We start from the raw sequence: 15,182 nt of genomic DNA, 5'->3' as shown, positions 1-15,182 counted from the left end.
GGGATTCATGGTCTCCTTGATATGCTATTAAAGGTGGCAAGTTTCAGCTTTTCTTCTCAATTTTTCCCCGGGGGTGATTCCCATGCTCATAAACGGCACTAACAACTTTCTCCTGCCTTTCATGTTGTCAAGAGGCATGTTGTCTGCCCTATAAAAGGCAGGGGCACTAACAGGTGTCTGGCCGTGAGACCTGGTGTCCTTCAGGCCCCTCCACCTTGGCTGGCACTGCCTGCAGAGCAGAGGCATGGTGAGTCGTTCCTACCACATCAGCCCTGGCTACAGGGTCAGGAATTTTAGCTCCTGCTCTGCCATCATGCCTAAACCTGGGGCTCACAGCTTTGCCAGTACCATGGCCTACCAGGGGGGCACTTCTGCGGGCCCGGGCTACAGGCGCCTTGGGGGCTTTGGCAGCCGGAGCCTGTGTGCAGTGGGGTCCCCACAGATCGCAGTGAGTTGGATGGGCCCCCTACGCAGTAGGGGAAGCTTTGGCTACAGGGCAGGGAGCCTTTGTACACCCAGCCCGCCCTGCATCACCACTGTAACAGTCAACGAAAGCCTCCTTGCACCCCTCAACCTGGAGATCGACCCCAACGCGCAGTGCGTGAAGCATGAGGAGAAGGAGCAGATCAAGGGTCTCAACAACAAGTTTGCTGCCTTCATCAACAAGGTGGGTCTGTGCGTTGTCCCCTGGGGCAGTGGCTTAGGAAGGGACAAGGGACTAGGAACCCAATAGCTGGCTGGGCTCAAATTCTCGGAATCTCATCTCTGCTACCAATGAGCATATGATCTCAAGAACATGACTGAATCAAATCAGGGATTTGGTTTTCAAATGTTGCTATGAGAGTCAAAGTTGCAATAATGGATGTGAAACCACTGTCCAGCAAGAGCTGAATGTGTGTCTGGGGCCCCATGCCCTGGATCTCAGCCATCACACAGTGAGGAGGGGGGCGGGTTGGCATTGCTGCTGAGGCTGGTGTCTGGCCCTGCTCCTGGAAAACATGCTGCCGTCTCCACACAGAGAGGGGCCAGAAGCTCCCACCCGTTCCCTCCTGGCAGGGACATCTAGGAAGGCTGTGAATTCTCAGGACGTCTGCTTCAGGCCCCCTCTCCCACCCAACACTTACATAGAATAAAGAGAGTGAGTTGAGAAACTTAAAGGAGGAAAACAGAGGAGCTATTGAATTGGATTTTCTCCATGCTGCAGTTTCAGAGCTCTCCTTGTGGTTGGATATTCAGTTCTGGCTTCTTTTGACCCAGTGATGAGCCTGCAATCTGATCTTTGGGGGAGGACAGCCACTGGAATTTAAGGAGGAAAGGCTCATCTTCCAGGGCTGAGTGATGGGTGTGCACACCTACACTGAAAAAGTGCACACTGGGTGATGTGGGTGGGAATTTTGCACTCAAATATCACCATCAAAAACAGGCATATCTGCAAGTGAAGGTGCAGTGCACCCAGTGGTGGGATTCAAATAATTTAACAACTGGTTCTCTGCCCTAATGACCATTTTAAGTATAAAAATACAATACAGGGGTCCTCAGGTTACGACAGTCTTGACATATGACATTTCGAGTTTACAAGCTCACTCCCATAAAAACTTAAAAAAAATTGAGCGTTTTGGCTTACATCGTTAGCATCGTACTTTTTTTTACACTTATTTTTTATCTTTTTTTTTTTTTTGACAGAGACAGAGAAAGACAGAGAGAGGAACAGATAAGGACAGACGAATAGGAAGGGAGAGAGATAAGAAGCATCAATTCTTTGTTGTGGCTCCTTAGTCTCCTTAGTTGTTCATTGATTGCTTTCTCATATGTGCCTTGGCTGGGGGCTACAGCAGAGCGAGTGAACCCTTGCTCAAGCCAGTGACCTTTGGGCTCAAGCCAGCCACGATGGGGTCATGTCTGTAATCCCATGCTCAAGCCAGTGACCTCAGGGTTTTGAACCTGGGTCCTCTGAGTTCTAGTCCGATGCTCTATCCACTGCGCCACCGCCTGGTCAGGCTATATTTTGTCATTTTTTTTCTGTTATTACAGTACAATGTACAATCCAGTATATTTATGTCCTTTTCCTTTTTCTGTGGCTTAGCTGTGTTTTTACATTCTAGATTATAATTTTACAACTGTGTTAGGATAGGTGAGTGTGTTTCAGCTTACACCAAAATTTGGGTTACGTCACCATTGTAGGAACAGAACTGTGTCATAGTCCAAGGACCCACCCCTGTATACTGAAAGGTAGTTTATTACCCTATTTCCCCATGTATAAGACACAACTTAATTTAGGGGCCAAAATTGAAAAAAATGTATTATATAAAGTTATTGAACTCAAGTTTTTTTTGTTTTGTTTTGTTGTTGTTGTATTTTTCTGAAGTTGGAAACAGGGAGGCAGTCAGACTCCCGCATACACCCAACCAGGATACACCCGGCATGCCCACCAGGGGGCGATGCTCTGCCCAACTGGGGCGTTGCTCTGTTGCAATCAGAGCCATTCTAGCGCCTGAGGCAGAGGCCACAGAGCCATCCTCAGTTCCTGGGCCGACTTTGCTCCAATTGAGCCTTGGCTGTGGGAGGGGAAGAGAGAGACAGAGAGGAAGGAGAGGGGGAGAGGTGGAGAAGCAGATGGGCACTTCTCCTGTGTGCCCTGGCCGGGAATCGAACCCAGGACTCCTGCACACCAGGCCGACACTCTACCACTGAGCCAACTGGCCAGGGTCAAGTTTTATTCATCATAAAAATTCACACAACTCCTCATCTGTGCAAAAAAGTGGGAAATGCAAGTAAAAAATCTACAATCACTGTATAAGACGCACCTTTTTCCAAAAATTTTGTGGTCTAAAAACTTGGTGTGTCTTATACAGTGATTGTTGTTATTTTTACTTACATTTCCTGCTTTTTCACACTTGTTTCTGCACTCATTGTTGAAGACAGTGATTCGTCATCAGACACAGATGAGGACAAGCTAATGAATGGATGGGAGTTTTGACAGTGATGAGGAGTTGTGTGAATTTTATGATGAATAAAACTTGAGTTCAATTACTTTATTTAATAATTTTTTTTCAAATTTCAGGCCTCAAAATTAAGGTGCATCTTATACATAGGGAAACACAGTAATACTTAAATAAGAACAATAAAAGAGGTACACAAAACTAGATTATAAGAAGAGTTCTAAAATATTAATGAAAAATATTAAATAATACTTGAAAAAAACCAATAAAACTATTATTTAAGGTATTTCCATATTGCTTCTTGATTGGCATCCTCACTTGCAATTTTTTTCACCTGTGAACAGAATGAATATTGCCATGGACTTAAAATATGCTATTGCGCAGATGAACATTAAAAAAAAAAAGTAAGGAATGTAAAATTGTGATTTCCACATTGGGTGGCTGCCCAGGCACCCACCTTAGAGAGAACTCTGATTACAAGGGTCATTTTAACAACCGGTTCACCAAACTCAACAAAAAATTAGGTATCAGTTCTGCCAAACTGGTGCGAACTGGCTGAATCCCACCACTGTAAGCACCCATTCTTAGCAGGCTACTGGCTGTCCAAACCACTCTTCCCTTCTGTTGGCAGAAAGAAGCTGACCCTAAGATCATACAGATTATTTGCTGTATAAGGACAACCTCCAAGACAAGAGATGCGGAGGTTGAAGGCCAGCCATTGTTCTGCTCACCAGGCTGTGTGCCCTAGCAGGGTGCTGCATCTGCCTGGAGCGGCACCTTTTTCTAATTTGCTCAAAGGCATGGAGAAAACCCTGAACGTGCAGACTCAAAGGGATCTTTGCATGTGGCCTTTTGGGTATCGCCCAGGTATATTGCTCTTTCTGTTGGGATGGATTATTCCCTCCTCTGGGGATGCTGGCAGCCACTTGTCTCCTTCCAACATTCTTCCTTCAGGATGAACTTCAAGTGTGCAAAGTGCATCACTGTGGTGGGTCTAACCCAGTAGAGCTGGCTGGTCAGAGAGCTGCTGTCAGGATGAACTTCAAGTGTGCAAAGTGCATCACTGTGGTGGGTCTAACCCAGTAGAGCTGGCTGGTCAGAGAGCTGCTGTCAGGATGAACTTCAAGTGTGCAAAGTGCATCACTGTGGTGGGTCTAACCCAGTAGAGCTGGCTGGTCAGAGAGCTGCTGTCAGGATGAACTTCAAGTGTGCAAAGTGCATCACTGTGGTGGGTCTAACCCAGTAGAGCTGGCTGGTCAGAGAGCTGCTGTCAGGATGAACTTCAAGTGTGCAAAGTGCATCACTGTGGTGGGTCTAACCCAGTAGAGCTGGCTGGTCAGAGAGCTGCTGTCAGGATGAACTTCAAGTGTGCAAAGTGCATCACTGTGGTGGGTCTAACCCAGTAGAGCTGGCTGGTCAGAGAGCTGCTGTCACGACCTGGCGACCCAAGGCAGATGCCTTTTGGATAATGAGGGTTTTGGTTCCTATTCCCACAAGTGTTGACTATCTTTTTTTTTTTTTTTTAATTTACAGTGACAGAGAGAGAGTCAGAGAGAGGGATAGATAGGGACAGACAGACAGGAACGGAGAGAGATGAGAAGCATCAATTATTAGTTTTTCGTTGTGAACCCTTAGTTGTTCATTGATTGCTTTCTCATATGTGCCTTGACTATGGGGCTACAGCAGACCGAGTAACCCCTTGCTCAAGCCAGCGACCTTGGATCCAAGCTGGTGAGCTTTGCTCAAACCAGATGAGCCCGTGCTTGAGCTGACGTCCTCGGGGTCTCGAACCTGGGCCCTCTGCATCCCAGTCCGATGTTCTATCCACTGCGCGATCGCCTGGTCAGGGAAGTGTGGACTATTGAGAGTTGCTTTATACCAGGCTTGTCCTCCCAGAGTTTTAGAGTTTGAGAGGAGATCCTAGTTGAGGGCTAGCAGCTGCATGTCTGGTGAATGAAGCCAAACTGGGAGGTGTGCCAGTCTACAGGGGAAGCTGCCGCCACTCACCTCCAGACACAGGCCTGGCACTGCCTGACTATCTGTTTGTCAAGGTCAGGGAAATCCAGATTCTTGCCTGAAGTTGCTCAATTATTGGCAATTGATCAGATTTTTATAAAAGAATATGTAGCCAAATAAAACATGCCTGTGAGCCAGATAGGGCCAGGGGATCACCCATGTCAATTGCTGATGTGTTCCCAGTGCCTCAGTTTACAATAAGGCTCAGAGAGAATGAAGGGCAGTGGCTTGGTTGGTGGCAGTGAGAGATCTTCTAACCTGTGGTCCAAGGTTCTCCCTCCTGGGCTTCTGCAACTTAGAGTCAGAATGATGTTGGGTGCATTTTAAAATCACTGTCATAAAAATGCCCACAAACTTAAAACAGCAGTTTAAAACATTAATTTATCTCATAAGTCTAGAACCAAGCTGTCAACAGAGCTGCATTTCTTTCTGGAGGTCCATGGGGAGCCCCGTTTCCAGGGACCTTCAGGTTTTTGGCAGAACTGAGTTCCATGTGATTGTGGGACTGAGGCCTCTGCTCCCTTGCTGGCTGGTGGACGGCGGGGTGGTTCTCAGTTTCTAGAGGCTGCCTGCATTCCTTGACTCATGGCCCCTTCTGCATCTTCAGAGCTGGTGATAGTGGTTGAGTGCTCCTTGCTTCTCATATGTGAAATCTCTGCTCTGACTCCTTCTGGGCTTCTTTCTCATTCTTCTGCCTCCTTTTCTACTTTGAAAGGTGACTGCTATGAGATCCATCAGGACAGTTTAAGATGACCTCCTGATCCTCAGGTCCTTAACCTTAATTCCATCTGCAGACTCCCTCTTGCCATGTAATGCAACACACTCACAGGTCCCAGGGATTAAGATGTGGCCATCTTTGAGGGGTCATTTTTGAACTACCACACGTGGTCTGTGGTATTTTTCAGAATCAGATGTTATTTCATTCTGTGCAGGTTAAACAAATTATAAATAAATTGTGTGTTCTTTCTGAGAGATGGAGATGGGGTGAGGGGAAGTTACTTGGGGAACAATTGTGAACTTTGCTTTCAGACTTTGTAAACGATTTGGTCTTTGGGGAAAGGTCACAAACTGTTGCAGATCAAGGGTCATCCCCAAAGGCAGAGACAGTTCTGGGGGACAAGGCACCTCCTTAGAGGTCCTCACCTGCCCACTGAGTCTCTTTCTCCATCCCTTGGTGGCAGGTGCGCTTCCTGGAGCAGCAGAACAAGCTGCTGGAGACCAAGTGGCAGTTCTACCAGAACCGCAAGTGCTGCGAGAGGAACCTGGAGCCGCTGTTCAATGGCTACATGGAGACGCTGAGGAGGGAGGCCGAGTGTGCGGAGGCCGACAGCGGGAGGCTGGCCTCAGAGCTCAACCACGTGCAGGAGGTGATGGAGGGCTACAAGATGAAGTAAGCATGACAAGGCCGGAGGCGATTATAGGAGTGGGGTGGATCTTGGCTGGGTCTGTACAACTATCCTGGAGATAGACATAGTTGAAGGTCAGTGTCATACCAGGCTACCAATCAGATGGTCTTTATCAGTCTACCTTGTCTTGTCTTGGCTCTGGCTCTTGCAGTTCATCCTGGGGACTGAGCAACAATCTGGAGGGAGGGGTGCTCCCAGCTGGAGGGGTGGGTCACACATCCAGGGCACTGACTGACCCAGAGATGGAGAGAGAACAAATGAAACAAGGGGACTAAGATCAATAAAGCTGGAAAGCAGAAAGCGGGAACAGCTGGCACCAGGATGCAGAGGAAGGAATGATCCTGGAAGAGAATTCTTGAAAATGATCGGGCTAATGCCATTCAAGATATCTGATGAAGTTGGATTCTTCTTTTATTTACACTGCATATAACCATCAGGCTTTTGTTCTGCAAGGGTCTACAATTCAAAGATCCATGTCAATCTTTAATTTTTATTTATTTAGTTTATAAACCTTTTTTTTAGAATTTATTTACTGATTTTTAGAGAAAGGAGAGAGAGAGAGAAAGAGAAGGAGAGAGAGAAAGAGAAGGAAAGAGAGAAAGAGGTGGGGGGGGGCGAGGGGAGAAGCAGGAAGCATCAACTCATAGTTGCTCCCTGTGTGTGCCTTTACCATGCAAGCCCAGGGTTTTGACATTTTATCCACTGTGCCAACACAGGTCAGCCTCAATCTTCTATTTCATTCTGGCTTGTTTAGTTTGGCCATTACCTCGTTTTACTTACTTGCCCACTTTATCTGGTAGAAAGGACAGAGGAAAGGTGTTTTTGACATAATCAGTTCTGGTTATTCTAATTGGAAGTAATTAGAATTCTCATTTTGGAAGGTCAGATTATACCATCCAGATGGACCCAGCAGTGGGTCTTCATTTCCCTTGGGGGGGGGATGCAAATGAAGACATAATTCTGTTTTCAGGTGTCAAAGTCTGTCTCCCAGACTGTCTCTCCTTAGACTGTAAGGATGGGAAAGCAGTAATCACGGAGCTCAGAGTTTATAACAGCCCAAATTACCCTGCAATTACAAACGTGTGAAAACTGTGCTCTGGGAACTCTGGTCTCCCTTGTCGCTGGGGCAGGGGTGCTCTGGGGATAAGACCTCCTGTGCAAAAGCAAAAGAACAATAAGGTGGTTGGGGGTGGGTACTGTGGAAGTGCCCCTCAGCAGTCTGGCACAGTGGGCTGCTTCCAGTATTTCAAGTCCTTGGATGTTGGGGGAGGGGAAAGAATATCACGGGAACGGCTGCACAGAGCTTTATGTTTTTTTGTTGTTTTTTTTTTGTTTGTTTGTTTTTTTGTTTTTTTACAGAGACAGAGAGACAGAGAGTGAGTCAGAGAGAGGGATAGACAGACAGGAACGGAGAGAGATGAGAAGCATCAATCATTAGTTTTTCATTGCACGCTGCAACACCTTAGTTGTTCATTGATTGCTTTCTCATATGTGCCTTGACCGTGGGCCTTCAGCAGACCGAGTAACCCCTTGCTGGAGCCAGTGACCTTGGGTTCAAGCTGGTGAGCTTTGCTCAAACCAGATGTGCCCGCGCTCAAGCTGCCGACCTCGGGGTCTCGAACCTGGGTCCTTCCGCATCCCAGCCTGACGCTCTATCCACTGTGCCACTGCCTGGTCAGGCCAGAGCTTTATGTTTTATACAATTTTAGGGTTGTAGGACTCCTTGAACAACTTTGTCTTTCATTCATCTCACAAATATACTGATTGCCTTACTGCATACCAGGCAATTTAACTCAAGATGCACAGAGAATAAACAATTTGCCTGAGATTCTACAGGGATTTCACTTCCAAGCTTGGACAAGAAACAGGGACTTAGACTCCTAGCTCAGTGTCCTTTAGTAGGCTCTTTGTGGCTGGGAAACAGAAGTTTAGAGAGGCTAAGCCTCTTCTCCCAACACACACAGAAAGTCAAGGGCAGAACCAGGGAGTCTTGAAACCCTTGGGTTCACTAGTCAGCCCTCAGCCCTCAGCTCTGTGCTCTCTGTCCGCAGGTATGAAGAAGAGGTGGCCCTCAGAGCTACGGCTGAGAATGAGTTTGTGGTGCTGAAGAAGGTGAGTTTCACTTTCCATATGGCAAGCAGCTGATTCTTGAAAGGTGGATGCTTTGAGACTGGGGGTCTTGCCAACGTCCTGTTAGTCCAGTTGGGGTGGCATGACACTCAAGTCCCCTGGTAAATGGAGGTTAGTCTGACTTTGGAAGGCATCTTGGATCCTGTGCAGGAACCCAGACTATGCTGATGAGGCCTCTTAAAAAGAAAACCTCATCATACTACTGTTTCACTTTTTGTAAAGTTCCTGATTAGCTGAAGTGGTCACTTTTTAAAAATTTTTTTTATTTTTTTACAGGAACAGAGAGAGAGTCAGAGAGAGGGATAGACAGGGACAGACAGACAGGAAGAAAGAGAGATGAGAAGCATCAATCATCAGTTTTTTGTTGCGAGACTTTAGTTGTTCATTGATTGCTTTCTCATATGTGCCTTGACCGCAGGCCTTCAGCAGACCGAGTGACCCCTTGCTCGAGTCAGCGACCTTGGGTCCAAGCTGGTGAGCCTTTTGCTCAAGCTAGATGAGCCCACGCCTAAGCTGGCGACCTCGGGGTCTCGAACCTGGGTCCTCTGCATCCCAGTCGAACGCTCTATCCACTGCGCCACCGCCTGGTTAGGCTGAAGTAGTCACTTTAAAGTCCATTTCACTCTCATGTGGCCATCGCCTCCAGCTGGTTCTCAGCTTGCTAGTGATTTTTGTGAGCTGTGGTAATTGCAGATGATGAAAAAAAAACCGTAAGGAAAAAAACGCTAATGATTTCTCTTTGGTTTCAAATTGATGAGTTGAAGTGTGTACTTATGCAGTTTCACAAATAATTTTCTCACCAGCCACGTTATTTGTGAGTAATCACAGAATGGAGAGAGGGTTGGTAAAAAAAAAAAAAAATGTCGTAGAGGTGTGACATTGGTCTTAGGCAGGAGAGTCAGCTCCTTCGGTATTGGGTATTGCTTGACTTGGGTACCAAGGATGACCTACTGGGAAGTGACCTGTGACTCTGTGGTCACTTCATAGTCATGCTCTGTGGAACAGTTTGGCTTGGTGGCAGCAGCCTGAGGTTTTGGGTTTTGATCTTAGGCTATCTGCCTCATCAAAATCCTCAATCCTAGAGAAATTGGAAAAATGTTTGTTGGGATCAGATTTCTCTGTACTTTAAAAATTTTTTTATGTGATGGGAAGTAATAGCAGGGGTAGATGACGAAGGCCCAGTCCCTGCTAGTGGGATCCTGACAGTAACTTGTAATTGCAGGTTGGATGAGCAAGGGTGGGGGTGGGTGGGCAGAAGGTGGTGTCAGGGCTCACTGTAGAGTGCAGTGTCCAGCGGCTCTAAATGACCTGTGCCCCACCCTCTCCTGTCTTCTCCACCAGGACATAGACAGTGCCTATCTGCGCAAGGCTGACCTGGAGGCTAATGTGGAGGCACTGAAGGAGGAGATGCACTTCCTGCAGGCCCTCTATGAGGAAGTGAGTCTCCCAATCTCCGGAAGAACAACTTGAGAGAGGGGACAGAGGACAGTTGTCCTGGGGTGTGGTCTGCCCTGGTTCCTTGGTTCTAGGGGAAGTTGTCCATTCCTAACTTGTCTAGGATCTCAACATCTTTTTTTTTTTTGGCAAATAGAGGAAATTTTCTCTTGCTTACACTTCTCAGGATGATAATAGGTGATGTCTTTTCTTTAAAATAATTTAAAAGATGGTAATTCATTGCCTATCTACTTAGCACAACATGAAGTAGAGGTTTGATAATAGAAGTAAATAGATATAGTTATTATAGTGTGAGCACCCAATTAGAAAACCCAGGACTCTAATCTGGCCATTGTCTGGTTGGTTGGATTTATACAGATAGCCACAGCTGATCTGGAGAGATTAGGCTTCAGGGATAGCATTCCAGTTTGTCCCTAACTAGAGCACTCTGCCTCTATTGATCCTGGTATTAATGAAATTTCACTTTACTTGTTACCGTGAGGCCATGGTCCAAAATCCAGCTTTTTCCTCTTAAAGCAGCACTTAAAATTTTTCTATTGCCATTAGTTTCCTAATTTATTTCTTAAAGTTTCAGAGTTGGGACTGTGTTTTTGACTACTTGGAGAGACAGGAGTCGATAGATTTGGAGCTGAGGTCCCTGGCTGTTGTCTCCTACAGGAAATCCACGTCCTTCAGTCACAAATCTCTGACACCTCGGTGGTAGTCAAGATGGACAACAGCCGGGAGCTCAACATGGACTCGGTTGTGGCTGAGATCAAGGCTCAGTATGATGACGTGGCCAGCCGCAGCCGGGCAGAGGCCGAGTCCTGGTATCAAACCAAGGTAAACTGGAGGACTGGGCTGCCCTACTGAATAGGGAAGGTAGCCACGAATCTGGGGCTTCTCCAGGAAATGCACCCAGGCATGCAGAGGGACTGCAACTGAGGTTCCAGGTTCAGAACTGGGGAAGGAGGTGGGGCTATCTCAGAACAGTAGTCTGGCTAATCTGGGCTAGGCGGGATCAGTGATCAGTGACCTCCCAGCACACTGTCCAGCCAGGTGGTGATCATTGGTAGTGCCTGCATGTTTGTCTCCCAACCCGCAGTGTGAGGAGATGAAGGCCACAGTGACTCAGCAGGGCGAGAACCTTCGCAGAACCAAGGATGAGCTCAACGACCTGAACCGCATGATCCAGAGGCTGACAGCAGAGATGCAGAATGCCAAGCAGCAGGTGGAGGGGGGCGGGTACTGAGAACCACTAGATGCATCTGCTGCTTCTTATCTGCTTTCTGTTTTCCTTCTACCCGGAGGGGTTCCTGCTATCTTTGGAGAGTCTTGTATTTTAACTACTTGTATCTGAAGGACCAGTGGTGCACAAGACATTTTAGGCAGATGATTGGTCTATCTATTTAACATATGTCCTTGTAGTCCTTCTTTCATACATATATTTACATATATACACTGTATACTTTATATTTACATAAACATATTAGTATTTTAAATTTACACAATGATATTATGCCAGAAATCTCATTTTGATTCTTCCCTTTGCCAGCTGGCATTATGTCTTTGGAATCCACATTTGTTGCTATAAATGATCTGTTTCATTATTTCTGTTGTATGGACTTCTATAATATTCATAAATCATAGTTTCCTCTCCATTTCCCTACTGGTGGGTATTTAGTTTGCCTACAAGTCTGTGCAACTCCAACCAGTTGTATCATGAACATCTTTATGCACATCTTCATTTGCACCTGCAGGAGAGACAGTTGAAGGTAGAAAGCTAGAAGTGGAATTTTTCAGTTGTATGATGAATTCACTCGTTTACTTCCCACACGTACCCGCGAAGTGTGTCTCCATCGAACACTCTCACTGTTGGTTCACGAGGGTTCTGTTCCAGCAAGTACTGTGCTCAGACTTTCTAATTCTTGTGGGTCCAATAGGTGTAAACCAGAAGCTATTGGTATTTTAATTTTAATTCTCTGGTTAATTAGTGATACCGAATGTCCCTTCATGTACTTACTACTCATTTGTATTTTTCTTTCTAAGAATTGACTATTCATATCATCTGCCCATTTTTCTATTGCGATTTCTGTCTTCTTGGTGATTTGCAATATTCTTCTGTTCATTCTGTCTAGATTATAACCCTTAATCAGTTACACATCTGCAATTAATCTTCTCTCAATCTGTCACTTGCCTGTTTGTTTTGCTCTGGTGTTCTTTATTGAACAGAATCTTTAACCTGGATATGACCAAATCCACCACTTCTTACTTTAACGGAATATACTTATGAAGTTTTGAGGTCATAGGTCTATCCTCTTACATTTTGTCCTCTACTAATTGTACAGTTTTACCTCTCACGTTTCGGTCTTTAATTCACCTGAACTTTTTTTTTGTATATGCAAGAAGTAGGGTTTTAATTAAAATTTCCTACATATACTGTGGCACGAAAGTGTATTATGTAATCTATTCTTTACCCAAGAACTCTATATAATGCTGAGTTCCCCATATTCCTGGCTCAGTTCCTGTCTTCTCCCTTCTGTTAGCTGTGCTCCTCCACTGTGTAAGATGTATCACAAGTAATTTGTTAGTAGCTGAGGTAATGAAATATGGGAATGATTTACTTTCCAGAAGTAAAATTAGAGAAGATTAAAAGTTACCTTTACTTGCATTTTGATACGCTTTAAAAAAGATATATTATTGTGGTAAGAACACAACATGAGATTTACCCTTTTTCACACATTTGCATGTGTACAAACATTATTGTTGATTAGGGTGGGATGTTGTACAATGGATCTCTGGTCTTATTCATCCTGCTTAACTGAAATTTCATTCCGCTCAATAGTAACGCTCCTAGTCCCGCCCCTACCCCTGCCCCTGGCAACCACCATTTCACTCTTTGATTCTCAATTTGACTATTTTAGATACTTTATATAAGTGGAACCATGCGATATTTGTCTTTCTGTGTCTGGCTTTTTACACTTAGTAATGTCCTTAAGTTTCATCCATGTCACATTATGCAGGATTTCCTCCTTTTTTCTTATTCATTGAGAGGAGGGGAGTCAGGAAAGACAGACTCCCACATGCGCCCAGACCGGGATCCACCCAGCCAGCCCACCAGGGGCAATGCTTTTCCCATCTGGGGCATTGCTCCGTTGCTCAGCGACTGAGCTCTTCTTAGTGCCTAAAGCAGAGGCTATGGAGCCATCCTCAGTACTATTGCCAACTTGCTCCAATCAAGCCATGGCTGCAGGATGGGAAGAGAGAGAGAGAGAGAGAGAGAGAGAGAGAGATATGAAAGAAGTAAGAGGGGGAGGAGTGAAGAAGTAGATGGGTGCTTATCCTGTGTGCCCTGAATGAGATTTGAACCTGAGACATCCACACACCAGGCCGACACTTTGCCACTGAGCCAACTGGCCAGGGCTGGATTTCCTTCTTTTTAAAGGCTGAACATATTCCAATTTATGTACATACCTCATTTTCTTTATCTAGTCATCTCTCATGGACATGTAGTTTGTTTTCACATCTTCACTATTGTGAATAGTGCTGCAACAAACATAGGAGTGCTGATATCTTTGAGATACTGATATTAATTCTTTTGGGTAAATACCCAGAAGTGAAGTGGCTGGATCACATGGTAGTTCTATATTTAATTTCTTGAGGAACCTCCATACTATTTTTCATAGCAGCTGCATCATTTTGCATTTCCACTGTGTGTAAGGGGTTCCAGTTTCTTCACATCCTCGCCAGCAACTGTCTTGCCTTTTTTTTTTTTTTTGGTAATAGCCATGCTGACAAGTATGAGGTGATCCTCATTACAGTTTTGATTTGCATTTTCATGTTGATCAGTGATATTGTGTGTTTTTTCATATACCTGATGGCCATTTATGTCTTCTTTGGAGAAATATCTATTCAAGTCCTTAACCCATTTTTAAAACCAGGTTATTAGGTGTTTTGTTTTGTTTTGTTTAGTTTGGTGTTGAGTTGTAGGGGTTCCTTCTGCTTTCTTAGGTGAGGCCAAGGAAGAAGCTGTAGTTAGTGTGCTGGACATTATAAATGGGAACTTCTTTCAGCAGGCTGATCTCAAAGAATGAGAACCTGTACAGTGTCCTCTAAAAACCTGGGATTGGTGCTAATTAATTAGTTGGTTTGGGCAAGTCATAGCCTCTCTGAGTCTCAGTTTCTTCATCTGCATAATGGGAATAACAAGACCTGTTCTGACAAGCTGGTAACAACTGTGAAAGTGCTTTGCAAACAAACCACAGTAAACAGATACAAGATAATATCACTAATTATTATTAGTCCTATTCCAGTGCTAACATTTCCTCCCTCTAATGGCTTACCATGGACTCGAGTTTTACAATAAAATGGTACAAAAATAAAGGATGAAAGATCCAAATGGCTACTATTTCCCTGCTTAGTTTATATAAAAGTTGACAATTTTAAACGAAGGTGAAATAGAATGAAAGACCCACCAGGGCTCCCACCACCACACCCTTCTCACACTCCTCCTCTGCTTCCCCCAGCGCTGCAAATTGGAAGCGGCAGTGACTCAGGCTGAGCAGCAGGGTGAGGCGGCCATCACCGATGCGCGCTGCAAGCTGTCCGGGCTGGAGGAGACCCTGCAGAAGGCCAAGCAGGACATGGCCTGCCTGCTCAAGGAGTACCAGGAGGTGATGAACTCCAAGCTGGGCCTGGACATCGAGATCGCCACCTACAGGCGCCTGCTGGAGGGCGAGGAGCAGAGGTGAGGAGGAGGCTCAGGGTCTCACATCCCTACCCAGGCTAGAAGAGTGCCTCACTGAACTACAGCCCTCTAGGCAGACAGTGTTCAAACTGGGAAACACTCTAGAGATCATTTTTCAGACAGAGAAACTGAGAAGGGACGGGTTGGACCAAGACCATAGCTAGTTAGTGGAAGCTAAAATGATACCAGTCTCCTGGTTAGCACTCTAGTGATTTTTTCCCCTCCTACACTGCCCTTCCTCACCCCCCCCCCCCAGGCTGTACCTAAAGCTCATCTCAAGGCAATGACTCTACCCTGATGCCTGCAAGGATGTCTCTACAATTACTGCATCTCAGTGGGTTATAAAAGCTGCAATCATCTGGAAAAATTGTTAAAGGACCTTTGATTTGGGAGGCAGACAGGAATCCTATCCACTGAGGTGGTCTGGTGTTCAGGACCAGTGACTAGAAATGAGTAGCACAGAGTCCTTGCTTAGCAGGGAGAGACAGGGGCAGGCACAAATCCATCCTC

At 45.6% G+C, this 15,182-nt stretch overlaps 1 protein-coding gene across 1 annotated transcript; it reads left to right on the top strand.

Annotated features, from left to right (window-relative positions):
• The first annotated feature begins 244 nt into the window (after positions 1-244).
• Positions 245-14,676, top strand: LOC136383694 (keratin, type II cuticular Hb5-like). The gene is made up of 7 exons (XM_066353655.1): positions 245-667; positions 6,137-6,345; positions 8,413-8,473; positions 9,833-9,928; positions 10,604-10,768; positions 11,031-11,156; positions 14,452-14,676. Exons 1-7 carry the CDS (start codon positions 245-247, stop codon positions 14,674-14,676), a joined length of 1,305 nt encoding a protein of 434 aa, XP_066209752.1.
• Positions 14,677-15,182: the final 506 nt, after the last annotated feature.

Source organism: Saccopteryx leptura, chromosome 1 (assembly GCF_036850995.1).
Source record: "Saccopteryx leptura isolate mSacLep1 chromosome 1, mSacLep1_pri_phased_curated, whole genome shotgun sequence".
NCBI classification, from domain to species: Eukaryota; Metazoa; Chordata; class Mammalia; order Chiroptera; family Emballonuridae; genus Saccopteryx; species Saccopteryx leptura.
The sequence above is the reverse complement of the archived record's forward strand: the minus strand, read 5'-3'. Positions and strand labels throughout refer to the sequence as shown.